This window comes from Henckelia pumila, chromosome 1 (genome assembly GCF_033568475.1).
Source record: "Henckelia pumila isolate YLH828 chromosome 1, ASM3356847v2, whole genome shotgun sequence".
In the NCBI taxonomy this organism is placed as follows: Eukaryota; Viridiplantae; Streptophyta; class Magnoliopsida; order Lamiales; family Gesneriaceae; genus Henckelia; species Henckelia pumila.
The window spans coordinates 170,696,781-170,714,150 of NC_133120.1; the positions used below are offsets into that span (position 1 = coordinate 170,696,781).

Below are 17,370 nucleotides of genomic sequence, written 5' to 3' on the forward strand. Positions count from 1 at the left end.
TCGTTTTCTTTACAGTTTGTAGATATATGGCCTCTAGCTCCACATGTTCAGCAATTGCAATCCTTGAAACTTTCACTTGCTCTCGTATGAGTTCTTCTGAAAGTTCTTCTAGATGGTGTTCTTCCCCTACTTTGTGATGAGTTTGTTGCTGGGGATGCTCGTGTAGGTCCACTTCTTCTACCTGATCTATAGGATCTGGCTTTTTGTTTGGACCAAAATGTTCTTGGTTTCTAAGAACTTTTTATTCTTTTATTGTAGGGATTATTTCTGAATTTCTTCCTCTTAAATCCCTGTGATCTATTTCCTATAACCGTAGGGAGATCATTTTCTCTACAACATAGAGGAGTATGCTTATTAATACCCCTTATTTTCTTGTAGTTCTTCTGTAATGCTGCCATATGGCACCATTCCGCCAATTTACCTTTCAAAAAGGAGGCGCGTCTTGCCAATGTATCAAGATTACCTTGAACGTATTCTTTTATCAGCATTTCTCTCCAGGGGCTTGGCATTTTTGCGAAAATAGCTGAATGACTATATTTTCTTCAACTCATGAATTCCATCTGTATTTAGTGAATAGCATAATATATTCATCAACTAAACAGATATCATGTAACTCGAGGCTATACAGAGCTTGAGTATATCTTCTCTTTTTCTCTGTATCTTGATTATTGAAATAGTCTACCCCTATGAATTGTGCTTTAAAAAGGGTGGCCATTCTTCCTCCAATCTCGCTAAGTGATTCTCCTGCTAAGATTGATTCCTTGGTTTCTGGCATGGTCATTTCCCAAGCTATCTTGACAGATCCCATTAGACTCATTTCCAGAAGTTTGATAAATCCTTCTTTATTGAGATCTAAAGTTCCTGCTGCTATTCTCATAGCTGATGTCCAATCATCTATGAGATCTTCTCTGTTTTTGAAGTCCAGAACATCCAGGTTTAACATAACCCCATAAGGATGTATCGGGTCTAAAACAGTTTTTTCATAAGGAGTTTGATGTATTGGTATATTACTCCTTCTTGATCTGGTTCCGGCTGGATGTGAATTTTCTCCAACATGGAACTCACTATGTGGTTCTTCTATTTTAACCACATATCTAGGGGGATTCCCTATGAGTTGTTCACCCTCAGGGGAATTCATTTTTAGATCTACTACTTTGAGATTCGCAAAAGAATCCGCAAGATCTTGTAGATCCTCGAGATTTAATCTTTCTAAAGTAGTCATCAGATAGTGTTTTTCTCTGATACTTTCTTTATAAGATTAATCATCATTTCATCATCAGTTAAAGGTTTTTGAACCATTTTGGTTTTACCTTTCTGATGTAACAGAGGTTCGGTACCAAACGAGAGTAATAACCTTCCTCCTGTATTTCCCTTTCTAGAACTAGAAGTGTGTTCTAGATTTACGATTTTGGTTTGAAGATCCTTTAGAGTTACCAGAATTTATTCTTGTTTCTTAAGGATTTCTCCAATCTGTCGAGGTATTTCATACAGCTGATTACTGTAATATTGTACCGTCTTTTGAATTTCTCTAAGATCTCCGGAGAGTTTAGAGGAATCTGGTGTGATCTCTAGGAATTGAGAATTAGAAATCATATTCTTAATCTCTTCAGAGAGTATATAAGACCTAAGTCTCTTTAAATTTTGTAAAGAATCTATTTTAAATAGATTCACTTGTTTATGAGATTTCATATAAATGAAACTCTTCTGATTCAAACTCTCGTTTGAATCTATGGTTTGTTGAAAATCTCTTCCTCAACAAAGAAAAGTATGATTTAATGAATAATATAAAGTCCGAATAAAATTACCTAGGCTCTGATACCATTTTTAGCCATAGGGAAATTTTTATATAATATAAGGGTAGTATAGGAAATTTTTAGTTTAGAGGACATATCAGGGAAATTTTTATAAAAAGAGGGACGTAATTGGCCACGAAAAAAATGTTAGTATATTTTTGGAAAAGTTAGGAAACTTTAGGGACATAATCATTAATTATCCCACGTACTTTAATTTTGAATAAAAAGATAAAATTTTACAATTATTAATTTACAGCTTTGTTAGTTTATTTTACATTATTTTATGTAAAACTAAATAGATATAGGGATAAAATGTAAAAATTATATATTTTAGTTAAGGTATAATGGTAAATATATAAGAATAAATATGATCGTAAATATTGTTACTAAGTCAACATTCATGCTTTACTAATTGCACATTAATTTTAATATTGCTATTATATGCTTGCACTATTATTAGTTAACATATTTTTTACAATTATAAATTTTGCTACTAATAACTATCATTAATTACCTACTAATTAATTAGTTATCTAGATTCAAAAATAAATTAGTTATCTAAATATCTTTAAATTCTACAGTTTTATATTTTAACATTTAAAAAAAAAAATTCATCTGATAATTGATCAGTTGTATGACTTTTGATAGCACTTATATAATCGTGATTTGCTGTTTAGCTTTTGATCAATTTTGTAAATTGATAACTTTGCCTCTCTATAAGTAAATGAATATAGGTTTGAGGAATATTTAGGGATATGAAGTATGTGAAAAACGACGTGTACGTGGTTTATTACGTGAAAACAGGCAGTGTTGTACTTGGTATTGTAACACCAGAGACAACACACTGCAGTGAAAATTAAAGCATAAATAAAACATAAGTAATTAATTTTGCACGAGTATAAAACTCGTGCGGGTGACTTAGGGTTAAATATCACTAGAAAAAGTAAGATCAGTCTTACAAACCAATACTCATGCAGGTGATTTAGGGTGACTCCCGTAGCCTAAATTTGAAGAACACAAAAAATATTCGAACAACACAGTTCCCACGGTGTTTTCTCCGATGTCTTCAACACTAACGGCAACATGGGAACATGCAAAAACGAAGGTTGCAAAACCTTGCTTCAGAAATCTTCAATTCTTCAACAAAAATTCTTCGATCGTAGCTCTGATAATTATACGTCTGAAGCGTATCTTTCTAGTGCATAGGAATCCTTCTTTTATAGATTGGAATCCAAGTTTAGAAGATTTTCTTAGATAGAGTCCTAGAAGAATAAGGAAACAATTATATGTAGAAATAAAACTCTATCAAATCATATCTTGATAATATCATATAATAATATAACAAATATATACCTTATCAAGATATAATTAAGCATGGTAAATATAATTCACATATATCACGAATTATTCATAATATATTTACCAAATATTTTAACTTGTCTAGAAAGCAAAATCATATAATATCTAATTTTGTAAGGGCCGAAAATTTCAAGGAATAAAATTCCTTTCAATCTCCCCCTTTTTGCTTTTCGAAAAAAACATAGCACAAGTAAGAGTAAAAATAAAATTACTCTGAGTTTAAAATACTTCTCCCCCTGAATTTTAAGTCTCCCTCTGAAGGTGTTGTCCCTCGTGTTGGAAACACTAAGGATAACATGAACCTTGATACTTAGGGATTCTATAATTCATATATCAGAGCATAAGTGGGGTAGAAGTAGTTAGTCTAGTTAAAGCATATCAGAGCAATTAAGGCACATAACTAGAGCAAACCACAAAAACAGAGATATATTAAGCATTAAAAAAGTGAAGCTAAACAACTAAGCAAAGATGAAAGGAGAAACAAAAACTAAAACTGATCACTATCTGATCCTTCTTGACCAGCAACTTCATCCTCATCATCTTTAGTCCTAGATGGACCAGCAGATTCAGCTTCTTGTGCACCATTATCTCCCCCTTTTTGGCCAGAAATGCCAAGTTGACTCCTACAATCAGCGAGAAATGCACTATAAAAAGCGATGACCTCCTGTGCTTGAGCAATATTTTCCTCAGCATGAGTCATCAACAACTAGAGAGTAGTCACAGAAAATTCTATCGGAGAAGAATTAAGCACAGGTTCTTCAGTGTTGTCACCCGTGTTGGCAACACCGGGTCAACATCAGCAACAGAATTAGGGGCGGCAGTCTAGGGCAAATAAATTACTAGATTCCTCTTGAATAATCCGGCTGCAATCTTGTGAATCTCAGGTTGATCAGACAAGTCTTCATTAATATTTCGAATAAACCCTTGAGACTCCAAAACACCAAAAATCAAAGATGAGAATGGCAGCTTGGTAGACTTTAAACCTCCATCAGCAAACTGCAGCACTGTCGTAAACACCATATTCCCAAAATTTAAAGGACTTCTTGTCCCTATGTCATAAAGAATGAACACATGTGGTCTAGTAACCACTGTAGAGTTTGATGAAGGCATATAATTCCGCACAACAGTCTTGTGAAGCACTGAATAGAAAGAAGTGAGCTTGGCTGCAGAGAAGTGGTCAGTGAACTTCTTGACCATACCACCAGTAAGAACAACAATCACTTCATTAATGTCAGGATGATGTCCTTCATCCACATCGGGGGTAGAATACAAAGAGTTTATGAGGGCTGGAGTGAACTCAAACAGCCTTCACCGAAGGTACACCAAACCATACTTCGCCGAATCTTGATCTTCAATACTTGTAGTTAGATTGGCGTAGAACTCCATAACTACTCTCTTGAAATAGGGCATCACAACAACAACTGTAGAATATAGCTTCCTAATTTTTAAGAACTCAATCAGATTATACATGTTGTAGGACTCCACATCGATGTTCTTTTCATCCAGCATTCCTCTGTGAACATAAAGGGACCATACAGCAGCAGCATCTCCGGAATAAAATTGAAGGGAATGAGCAGAGTCCACATCATACCCATCATCAACAGTGTTGCATGTGGTGTTGGCAATACCAACTGCAACATTGGCTTCAGCAGCAGAAATACCCTCTTTCTCCAGAGGATCTTCATCAGCATCCATGCTGGAAACATCTTCAGAATCTTCTTCATCGCCAATTTCAGCACTCTTATCAGATTAACTCGCATCAGAGGCAGTGGAAGATGAGTGGTAGCGCTTAGTCGTATCACGCCCAAATTAACCCACTCAAATTAATTAAATAAAAATGTAGTAGCGAGAGTAGAGATCATTCCCACGAGGAAAGCAAAATTTATTTTGTTCTAAAAAATTACTGAAATTAAATAAAAGGGATTTTTGGATTTTCAAAATTAACTACTAAAAATTAAAAGCAATTTAAAATAAATTTTATTGACTAGCATGCAGGATTAAGAGTATGAAAAATCAATGAATTAAACAAGTCTTGGTATCGGTCGACTACACCCTTGAAGTTATTCACTCGATCATCGATTCTCTAAAAATAATTAATTAACATTTGAATATTTAACATTGAAAACTTAATTCCTAGCTCACCTTAATTTTAGTTAATTACACACAAGCGTTCTAAATTAACCCTTACCAATGAATTAACCAAAATACAAGTGATTAAGATTTAAATCCAAGCTAGCATTCAAACTAGTGAAATTGATGAAGCTAAACAATACAAACACAAGCGGTTGTATTTAATCTAGTCAATTTTTGTTCCTACGAATTAACAAATTCACAAGCGAAAAATATTAATCATAGTTGCTTCACAAATTAGAGGGATCAAACAATTAAGGATTTGATTTCTAATTTAGTTTTAGATTGTATGAAAAATCATCAGGTGATCAATCCAATAATCAAACACATAAGCATGGCAATCAATTCCAAACAACTCTTGATACTCAAATAAAAATCAAACAATGAAAATCAAAATCTCACGAAATAAATAAACTTCAAAGGGTTTGTCTTCCTCTACCAAGAATTAAAACTTAGAAGAATTCAAGAAGAAATTGAATCTAAGAACAAGAAAGATAAAACCTAGCCGCCAGATGTCTTCTCACGCGTTCAGCCGTCCAAAGATGATTCCAAACTCTGATGTTTTATCTTCTATTTATATGGCTTGAAAAGCCCACGAAATAAATCCCGAAAATTCAAGGATTTTAATTCCCGAAATTTCCTATTTTTGAGTCTGCGTGACGCCTCGCTCGAGCGAAAAAAAGTCTCCGATTGAGCGAGCAAATTTCTTTCAAATATACTTTTTTTCCTGCAGCACAGGTCTCGCTCGATCGGTAAAAAATTACGGATAGAGCGAGCAAGTTTCTGTCCAGCGCGCAATGATTTTTAAAAATTTATAAATGGAGTTTTAGACGTCGAATCGAGCTGAAATTTGGACAGCAGCTTCAAAAGACATAGTTTTAAGACTGTTCGCCGACCTATGACACCTCAGTGTAAGTATCGCAATCAATGGCTCCTTCCTTCCAACAATCCCTAAACAAAACACGATTTTCTTGAGATTTTTTACGCACATCCGGATTTTTCACCCGGTTTTTTTTAAGCCCCAATAATTACCCGCAAACTTAGCTATAACTAAGATAGGATTCGAATTTCAACTCCCTCGTCTAAAGCCCGGATGGAGCTACAATCTCATTGGATCCGCATACTTAACTATGGAACAATGAATAGAATTTCAATCACTTTTAAAGCCCGGATGGAATTGTTATTTTAAAATTTTTCAAAATTTTAATCCTATTTAATCCGCATACTTAGTCAATAACAAGGTGATTAGGATTTCAATCTCTTGCTTATAACCCGGATGGAGTTAATTTCATTTTTCTCAAAAATTTTCATTAAAAAGTTTTAACAGGTGCGCCCAAGATCGTATATGCCATGTCAAAAAGATCATCAAGATTCAAAAACACTATCAGGCTCCACAAACACCTATTGTCGTGCAATGGTCCAACAGACACAAACATCATCTAATGCAACGCTACAATTCACTGGTTAAACATGTGTGCTTTAAAATATTCACTACTCAACCTACAGTTTCTCATATCCAATCAAGAGTAAAAAATTTCACAAAAAATTTCATTTTCCAACTTCATAACATCATCGGTTATCAATCTCCAAATGACTGGTTATCATCTCCCCCATACTTAAAATCTTACATTGTCCCCAATGTAAGTAAAAATAACACTAAAGAATTAAAACTTAGAATCAAAATCTCACGAAATAAATAAACTTCAAAGGGTTTGTCCTCCTCTACCAAGAATTAAAACTTAGAAGAATTCAAGAAGAAATTGAATCTAAGAACAAGGAAGATAAAACCTAGCCGCCAGATGTCTTCTCACGCATTCATCCGTCCAAACATGATTCCAAACTCTGATGTTTTATCTTCTATTTATATGGCTTGAAAAGCCCACGAAATAAAGCCCGAAAATTCAGGATTTTAATTCCCAAAATTTCTTATTTTTGAGTCTGCGCGTATCCTCGCTCGAGCGGAAAAAAATCTCCGATCAAGCGAGCAAATTTCTGTCAAATATATTTTTTTCCCGCAGCACAGGTCTTGCTCGATCGGTTAAAAAATTAAGGATCGAGCGAGCAAGTTTCTGTCCAGCGCAAAATGAGTTTTTAAAAATTTATAACCGGAGTTTTAGCTGTTGGATCGAGCTGAAATTTAGACAGCAGCTTTAAAACATCTTGAAATTCATTTTGAACGGTGGAGATCGGATTTAAATATCTCTAGCATCAAAAATAAGTTTTTGACCATTGCTGCTCCGTAATTCATTCTTGCGGCTCTTCTCCTACTCCAAATTCTTTCTTTTTCTGCGCTTTTCTTCCATACTTTGCTCCATTTATTCTCTGTACCTTCATCAAATTACATAAAATGATTAGGAACTATTAAATGAATTTAATCAATCAAAACGCACCTAATCCTGATAATTTAATCCAAGTAAACATAGGAAAACGTCGACATATCAATGAGGAACTATCAGACGGAGGATTGTGGCCAACAACAAATTCTTCCATCATCTCAGCATCCGGTTCATCATTAGATTGATGAACAGTAGTAGAAACAGAAGTAGCAGACTGCCCTTTCTTGAGATTCTCCAAGATTTGAGCCAGAGTGGTATCATCATCGGAAAAGACGGTCTCCTTATGGACGATTTCGCAGGGGTGTTAGTATGAGGAACCCCATCAGAAGAGCTCGAAGCACTGCTCTCAGAAACATATTTAGCAACTGGTGCAGAGGCAGAGGCAGAGGCGGACGCAGCAGTGTGGTTAGAGGAATTCTTCCGCGCCACAAACTCGTAATCACAATCGTTTGAATCATCACCAGAGGTGTGATCATCATCTGCCAAGGAAATACGAGGCCCTCTGTAAAACCTCTTTGAAGGAGTGAAATCGGGATTGAACCCGGCTTGTCTCTTTGATCGACGCGCAATAGGTGGAGCGGGATGTACACGGTTCAAAACAGAGAAATTCGGAGGATTATCTAAATCAATCTTGTTCCCAGGATCTTCGTGCATAATATCATCAAGTGGAATTGGTTCTGCGGGCACTGGAACTATTGGCAAGGATAGAGGAGAAGATGGCACTTTCGGTGTTGTAACACCGGCGGAAACATCGGATTCTTGGTATCCCATCTCACTTCGGATATCTTGAGGATCAAGGCCTGCCATTGAAAAAGAGAATTTGAGAGTGAGAAGAGAGTAGGGTTTGCAAAAATACGATCGAGTAATAAGGAAATTCAAGAAGATGATAATAACCGATAAATGAGAAAAATATATATATATATATATATATATATATATATATATATATATATAAGCCCTATCACAAACGGTAATATTTTTCCTAACAAACTCATAATTACCTTGATTATTTTATCTCTCCAAGTTACTAACGGTAACTTTTTGTAACGGCCAAAAAAATGGAATCAAGGAAATAAAATCCCATAACTATGGCAATAATCCGAGATAGATGTCAGCCCAAATATCCCATAATTAACTCCACTTCAACGTTACTCTACTGAAACAAAAATCAATCACAAAATTTCAATTTTCAGTAAATATGGTAATTCATCGAATATTGTTTATTTGAAACTTTACAAAAAACAGAACCCTTTAAAACAAAAATGCATATGCATGTCCTATTTTATGCCTAAAATAGAGTGTAACATAAAATAAAAATGCAATCACATGCACATGATATGTTAACAAGTGTAGTGTTGCTTCTCGTGAGCAACATCATCAACAACACCAAAGTTTTTCAAAAGGTATTTGAGTACACACTTGATTACCCTTGTTTTTAGAAAATTTCCAGAAGTGATAGCCTTCACACTAAAATAACAGTCTTCATTGGACTCAATTAGGCATTTTTTTTTTCATTTTCTTCTCATTATTGATAAAGTTTTCATATATGAAATTGTTCATCAAACTTATTAAAAAGCTTAACACTGAATTTGCGAAATCACCTTTCACATGGGACAAGAACATGGAATACACATACATCCGTCAACTACTTAGTGATTTAGTCAGAGTTCGATTTACAAAGGCCAGTGTGTTACAATAAAAATTTTGCTGAAAAACTTGGCATTAATCGAATCACTGTAACAAAGATTAAACACTACACATCACAACGTGAATGCAGAATGCCTAAAATCCTAAATATGCATGAAAAAAAAAACAACAATGTTGTCAATGGTGTTGTAATACCGGAGACAACACTAGCAAAGAATTATAATGCACACATGCTGAGAGACCTCCGAAGAGTTGAGAATCTATCGAAATCTAGTTCTTTAGTAAAAATGTCTGCCTGTTGGTTGTTGGTTCCAACAAATTCCATTCGAATCATACATTTTTCTACTGAATCTCGAATAAAGTGATGACGAATATCAATGTGTTTTGTGCGAGAGTGTTGGACTGGATTCTTTGATATATCAATCGCACTCGAATTATCACAATAGACAATGGGGGGTTCACTCTTAAACCATAATCCTCAATTATTTGGTTCATCCAAAGAAGTTGTGAACAACAACTTCCGGCTGCCACATATTCAGATTCAACAGTCGAAAGTGACACAAAATTTTTCTTACGACTATACCATGAAACCAAATTATTACCAAGGTAAAAACACCCACCCGTAGTGCTCTTTCTATCATTAACATCACCGGCCCAGTCAGCATCACTAAACCAAAAAAGATTAGTGTTTGTTTCCCTTGTGTACCACAATCCTAAATCCAATGTACCCGAAACATATTTCAAAATACGCATAACAGCTTTTAGATGAGTTACCTTTGGATCAGATTGGTACCTAGCACATAAACACACACTGAACATGATATCAGGACGACTAGCAGTCAAATACAACAGACTTCCTATCATGCTGCGATATATGGTGTTGTCAACACCAGCCGCAACACTGTCTTTTCCCAATTTTTCGCTCGATCCCATTGGAGTTTTCATGTTCTTAACATTCTCTTTACAAAACATTTTTACCAAATTCTTTGCATACTTATTTTGACAAAGAAAAATACCATCACTCAATTTCTTAACTTGCAATCCTAGAAAGTAAGTTAATTCTCCTACCATGTTCATCTCAAAAGTAGAAGACATACATTCAACAAAACTATCAACATGCTTTTAAGAAGAAGCACCAAAGATAATGTCATCCACATAAACTTGATAAATAAGAATTTCACCTTTGGCCTTTTGAATAAAAAGAGTTTTTTCAACCTCACCTCATTTGAAGAAAATTTCGAGCAAATACTCAGTCAACCTATCATACAATGCTCGTGGAGCTTGCTTCAAGCCGTAAAGTGCCTTCTTCAACTTGTAAACATGGTCAAGTGGTGTGCATCCTCAAATCTTTTGGGTTGCTTCACATACACTTCCTCACTTAAAATATCATTCAAAAATGCACTTTTCACATCCATTTGGTAAAGTTTTATACCCATATGACATTCAATCACAAGAAATAGTTGGACTGACTCAATGAGGGCAACAGGAGCGAAGTTCTCATCAAAATCAACCCTCTCAACCTGCATATACCCTTGAGCAACCAACCTTTCTTTGTTCCTAATGATGTTTCCTGATTCATCGATTTTGTTGTTGAAAATATATTTTGTACCAATGACATTCCCATGATCAGGAGGTGGAACCAAAACCACACATCATTTAGGACAAATTGCTCAATTTTTTCATGCATGGAATTTACCCAAAATTCATCATTCAAAGAATCAATGACATTCTTAGGTTCAACATTGGAGACAAAACAAGAGTGCATTACCTGCGAGTACACGGAACTCATGCATACTAATCCAACCATCTTGCGGTAGTCCACCTTGTCCTTAGCTCGGGTTTTCCTAGTACCATGAACATCTCCAATAATCTGTGATGAAGGATGATTCTTCTGTATCTTGCTTGGAATGTCCTTTTCAGTGATTAACTCAGTTTCCTCATCACTTTGATTACTATCCTCATGATCAGTTTCTGGTGGAACCGGTGTTGTGCTTGGTGTTGTAACATCAGGGACAACACTGGGTTCTTCAACAGTAAATTACAGCAAGCCTTCAACATTATCTTCAGTAGTTTTACCTTTGAAATATGCAAAATCATCAAAAACAATATTAATATATTCCATAATTGTTCTAGTTCTAAGGTTATACATCTTATATGCACGAATATTAGTAGAATAACCAAGGAACAAACACTTATAACTCTTGGAATCAAATTTTGCTAAGTGATTTCTATCATTTAACACATAACACACACAACCAAAAACATGAAAGTAATTGATATTTTGCCTCTTTCCCATGAGGATCTCATAGGATGTCATCGAAGAACCACTTCTCAAGTAAACACGGTTGGAAATATGACACGTTGTGTTTAATGCTTCTTCCCAAAATCTCTTGGAGATATTCTTTGAGCTCATCATCACCATAGTCATCTCCTGCAATGTCCTATTCTTCCTTTCAGCAATGTAATTCTGTTGAGGAGTTTTTGGAATAGAGAACTCTTGTGAAATGCTCTTCTTATCACATAAAGAAGAAAAAGATGAGTTCTCAAATTCTTTTCCATGATCAGTTCTGATCCTCGAAACTGTCAAGACATGCAAGTTAGTAATCTTGTTGAACAGCTTCTTAAAAATATCAAACGTTTCTGACTTTTTCATAAGAAATCTCACCCATGTAAAACAAGAAAAATCATCAACACATACCAAAAAATACTTTTTACCTCCATAACTCTCAACTTCCATAGGACCCATCAAATTCATATGTAAAAGTTCATGACACCGTGTTGTCCCACAGTGTTGTAACATGGGGTGCGAAACACGGGTTTGCTTACCTTTTTGGCATGCACCACAGATGTATGGAACACCAGACTTTAAATTTGTCAGTCCTCTGACAGCCTCAAACTTACTCAAATTCTTTAAAGTCTTGAAATTCACATGACCAAGATTTTGGTGCCATAGACTAAAATCATCAACCTTTGAGTGTCTACAAGCCAATTCCTCACCGAGTTGGTAGCAATTATCTGCTGATCTTGTACCTGTAATGATACATCGATTAGCATTGTCAAAAACTTCACAAGTATTTTTATCAAACTTCACATGCAAGTCATCATCACACAATTGACTAATCAAAATTAAATTTGCATTAAGTCCTTCAACATGAAACACGTTGTGAAGCTTTGGAAATCCTTCCAAATTGAGTGTTCCCTTGCCAATAATTCTTCCTTTTGCACCACCTCCATAGGCCACTATACCACCTTGTTGTTCAACGTACGTAGTCCGTGAGGTGAACTTTCAAACCTGTCATGTGCCGAGAGCTTTCACTATCAAAGTACCAGTTTCCTGCAGTGTTAGATTTCAAGGAAGTATAAATAACAAAACACTTAACATCATATTTTTGTACCCAAATTTTCTTCACAGTGGGTCATTTTTTGTCAGTGTTACGCTTGGTGTTGTGCAACACGGGAGGCAACACCTTCTTAGACTCCCACAAAAGATATTCATTCTTAAGCTTACGACAAAATGGCCTTATGTGACCAGGTTTGAGACAGTAATGGCAAACAAAAGGACGCTTCAATTGTTTTGTCTTTGGAACAGTAACAGTTTTATCAGAAATAGGTTTCTTACCTTTGGAGACAACTGAAGGATGGTTCAAAGAATTGCTACCTTCCTTCACAAACACTGATGATTTAGAAGATTCACCAATTTTAAAAACACTGTTTTTAAAAATAATTCCTAACTTATCATCTTTGCCCATTGACAAAAGAGAATCAAGTTTGTCCAAACTTGAATTAAATTTGGCAAGATTTGTTTTTCCTTTTTCAAGCTCACTATTCAGTAATCCCAATTCCATGTCTTTCTTGCTCATGAGGACTTCCAGCCTAGCTACAGCAGCTTTCAATTCAGTATTCTCTTTGGTGATAGTTGTGTTCAACTTATTTCTCTTGATCCAATCACTGTACAACTCTTCATAGAGTTTCTGAATACCTTCCAGAGTATATACTTCAGCTACCTGTTCTTCATGATCATTGGAATTATCAAATTTAGAAGCAACAAAACAAACAGATTTTTGAATTGTATTGCGCCCAGGTGTTGCAACACCACAGCCAACCCCGAGTGGATTGATCTGAAAATTTTTCTTACCTTCCAGCAAGGCAGTAAAAGATATAAGATCTATATGTCCAGTCTTTTCTTATTCTTCCTCAGAATCCTCATTACTCAGGGAAGTGTTCATACCTTTTCGAAGACGATTGGAACATTCATTTGCATAATGCCCATATCCCTTATATTCCCTGCATTGAACATTATCAAAACACTTACTGGAGGACTGATTCTTACCTTCATACCTTTGTCGAGGTCCTCGAGTAGTATTAGGTTTCCAAGCCTTCTCTAAAGTGGGTAAACTAGGAAATTTCAAAGGTTTTGCACCTTTCTCACTTTTCTTCTTTTCTTTCATCACCTTGAGATAATCAGTAATTTTTTTTTGTGATCAAGGAAATAGAATCATCTTCAAGATCAGATTTCTTCACTTCCTGCTTCATCTCAGAAAAATTGTTGCAAGTATAATTAGACACTTAAAAAGAAATATATTTACCTTTATAGTCATCTTCTACTTCCATCTCCATCTCATATGTGCGAAGCGAACTTATCAACTCATCCAAACCCATTATAGATGTATCCTTAGATTCATCTATAGCACAAACTTTAGTGTGAAACCTTTTTGGAACAGAACGAAGTACTTTGCACACAAGTCGTTCATTGAAGATAGGATCACCGAGAACATATGTTTCATTAGCAAGACTCTTCAATCTAGTATTGTATTGCATGATGGTCTCACTTTCTTCCATTATCAATTTTTCAAATTTTGAAGTTAGGAGACGCATCCTTGTCTTCTTAACACTTGTCGAGCCTTCACAGTGAGTTTGAAGTTTCTCCCAAGCATCCCTTGCACAAACACAAGTACCAATAAGATTAAACATATTCATGTCCACAGAATTAAAAATAGCATTAATGGCTTTAGCATTATAATTAGACGAAAAGATTTCATCGGTTGTCCATTGTGCTCTTGGTTTGGGTCCACCGCCTTCTTCATCTCTCTTTAGTGGTGACCAACCATCGAGAACACGTTGCCAGGCCTTGGAATCAATAGATTGTATGTATATACTAATCTTCAGTTTCCATGGGCCATAATTTGTCCCATCCAAAATTGGTGGATGGATTGCAACATTTGTGTACGAATTATCCATAACAAACCTGTAATGAAAACCAGAAACTCACTTAGTAAAGTCAAGTGGTGGCTCTGATGCCACGTGAAAAACGACGTGTACGTGGTTTGTTATGTAAAAACAGACAGTGTTGTACTTGATGTTGTAACACCAGAGACAACACAGTGCAGCGGAAATTAAAGCGTAAATAAAACACGAGTAATTAATTTTGCACGAGTATTGGGTGCCTTAGGGTTAAATATCACTAGAAAAAATAAGATCAGTCTTACAAATCAATACTAGTAATTTTACTGAAAATCAATAAATCCTAAATTTCTCAATAGGTTGAAAAATCAAATTTGCATCCTAAATAAATCAAAGTAAAAAAACAATTCAGATGCAACTCCCGTAGCCTAAATTTGAAAAACAAAAAAAATCTTCGAACAACACAGTTCCCACAATGTTGTCTCCGATGTCTTCAACACTAACGGCAACACGGGGACATGCAACAACGAATTGCAAAACCTTGCTTCAGAAATCTTCAATTCTTCAACCAGAATTCTTCGATCGTAGCTCTGAGAATTATACGTCTGAAGCATATCTTTCTTGTGCATAGGAATCCGTATTTTTTATATTGAAATTCAAGTTTAGAAGGTTTTCTTAGATAGAGTCCTACAAAAATAAGGAAACAATTATATATAGAAATAAAAATCTTTCAAATCATATCAAATCATATCTTGATAATACCATATAATAATATAACAAATATATACCTTATCAAGATATAATTAAGCATGGTAAATATAATTCACATAGATCACGAATTATTCATAATATATTTACCAAATATTTTAACTTGTCTAGAAAGCAAAATCATATAGATTTATTTGCACCAACCACCCCTGTGAAATATTGAAAATGCACACTTCTCCCCTGTGAAATTTTAATAGGCATCTTAAACCCTGACCTTTTAAAAAATTAGCACACTCGCCCCTTCAGATGAGTAATTGTTGCGCACGCGCCCCTTATGCGACTGAAAAAAGATTTTGATATATTTTTTGCACCAAATACCCCTGTGAAATATTAAAAATGCATATTTAACCCCTGTGAAAGTAATTTTTAAATATATTCAACCCATAATACAAAAATTTTAATAAAATCCAGTTATAAATATTTAGCAAACATTTTTTGTTTTATTAATTTTTATTTTTTATTTTAAATGTATTATCATTAATTAATTATTTTCTAAAAAATATTATTATTTTATCTTGTTATCATTATTTTATTAAACTCACTTCGTATTTCCAACTTTTCCATTAAACACACATTCATAAACAAGTATTTAAATAATTTCAAGTACCAAAATATTGAACTAAAATGATAAGTTCAAACATATTGCTTTTTCGATTTAAGACTATATATTATTGAACCAAAATTTAAATTTTTCGAAAATATGCGCACAATTTGTAATAAATAATTAAAAATAACATGATTATATAATTCTAAATCGAAAAAGTAACATTCATGAACTTATCATTTGGTTCAATATTTTGGTATTTTTAGATATTTAAATCCTTCTTTATGAATCATGTTTAATGGAGAAGTTGACAACACGAATTGATTTGTTAAAATAATGATAACGAGATAAACTAATAATTTTTTTTAGAAATAAATTAATTAAAAATTTTAAATTTTAAATAAAAAATAAATAAAATAAAATAAAAAATGTTTGGTACTTATCATGCACTTATCATTTTGTTTTAATATTTTGGTACTTTTTAGGTATTTAAATCTCGTTTATGAATGCATTTTTAATGGAGAAGTTGGAAACAAGAAGAAAATTTAATAAAATAATGATAACAAGATAAAATAATAATATTTTTTAGAAAAAAAAATATAATCATAATAAATTTAAAATTAAAAATAAAATTAATAAAACGAAAAATGTTTGCTAAATATTTTATAATTAGATTTTAATAAAAAAATGTGTATTATGGGTTGAATAGATTTAAAAATAATTTTCACAGGGGTCAAATATGCATTTTTAATATTTCACAGGGGTATTTGGTGCAAAAATATCAAAATCTTTGCCCAGTCGCATGAAGGGCGCGTGCGCAACTAGGGGTGGGTTTTTGGTATACCGTATAAAAAATATTGGCATGAAAAAAATTCATATCGGTATCGATATCGAAATTCTGAAATTTTGGTATGGAAAAAATCCATATTGGTACCGTATAGATACCGAAAAAAAATTCAATATACCAAAAAATGTCTATATTTCGAAAAAAATTCGGTACGGTATCCCGAAAAATCGGTATTTTAGCTCGGTATCCCAGCCCTATGCGCAACAATCACTCATTTGAAGGGGCGAGTGTGCTAATTTTTTAAAAGGTCAGGGTTGAAGATGCTTATTAAAATTTCACAGGGGAGAAGTGTGCATTTTCAATATTTCACAGGGGTGTTTGGTGCAAATAAATCAATCACATAATATCTAATTTTGTAAGGACCGAAAATTTCAAGGAATAATATGAACTTAAAACATAAAAATATTCATAAGATCAGCATAAATGGCAAAAAAAAAAAAAAAAAGATTTAGAGATGATTTTTTGGTTTTGATTTTATATAATTCATTCTTTCTTTTTTTTTTTTGAAAAGTTATATTATTCATTCTATTCACACTATTAACATTTATTTCATACAATATAATGTTAAGAAATTAAACGTTAAATAAATAAATTGATAAGAAAATGATTATAAAAATTTTATAACAAACATGACCGATAAATTATCACGTGCTTAAAAGTGCGTGCACATCAATTATAGCACCGGCATAAATGATTTAACAATTGACACCCAAAGGCCAAAATCACAACGTATAATCCGTCTGTGATTGCATCTGTTCATCAAAC

The 17,370-nt window shown here is 33.9% G+C and overlaps 1 protein-coding gene across 1 annotated transcript; it reads right to left on the minus strand.

The window, feature by feature from the left end:
* Positions 1-7,526: 7,526 nt before the first annotated feature.
* LOC140874448 (uncharacterized) lies at positions 7,527-14,503 on the minus strand. Its single transcript, XM_073277737.1, has 12 exons — positions 13,852-14,503; positions 13,604-13,706; positions 13,494-13,549; positions 12,702-13,400; positions 12,558-12,599; positions 12,092-12,295; positions 11,342-11,845; positions 11,034-11,290; positions 10,634-10,785; positions 9,886-10,058; positions 7,937-8,418; positions 7,527-7,610 (listed from the first exon to the last, which is right to left on the minus strand). The coding sequence occupies exons 1-12, from the start codon at positions 14,501-14,503 to the stop codon at positions 7,527-7,529; spliced, it is 3,408 nt and encodes a 1,135-aa protein (XP_073133838.1).
* Between the last annotated feature and the right edge of the window lie 2,867 nt (positions 14,504-17,370).

Excerpts from the sequence above, each read along its gene's own strand:
- LOC140874448 (XM_073277737.1), bottom strand. The coding sequence starts at position 14,503 with ATGGATAATTCGTACACAAATGTTGCAATCCATCCACCAATTTTGGAT. Across the intron at positions 13,401-13,493 it reads TTCCAATCGTCTTCGAAAAG|GTAAGAAAAATTTTCAGATC; the intron begins GTATGAACACTT and ends CCTTGCTGGAAG. Across the intron at positions 11,846-12,091 it reads CTGTGGTGCATGCCAAAAAG|TTTCGAGGATCAGAACTGAT; the intron begins GTAAGCAAACCC and ends ATGTCTTGACAG.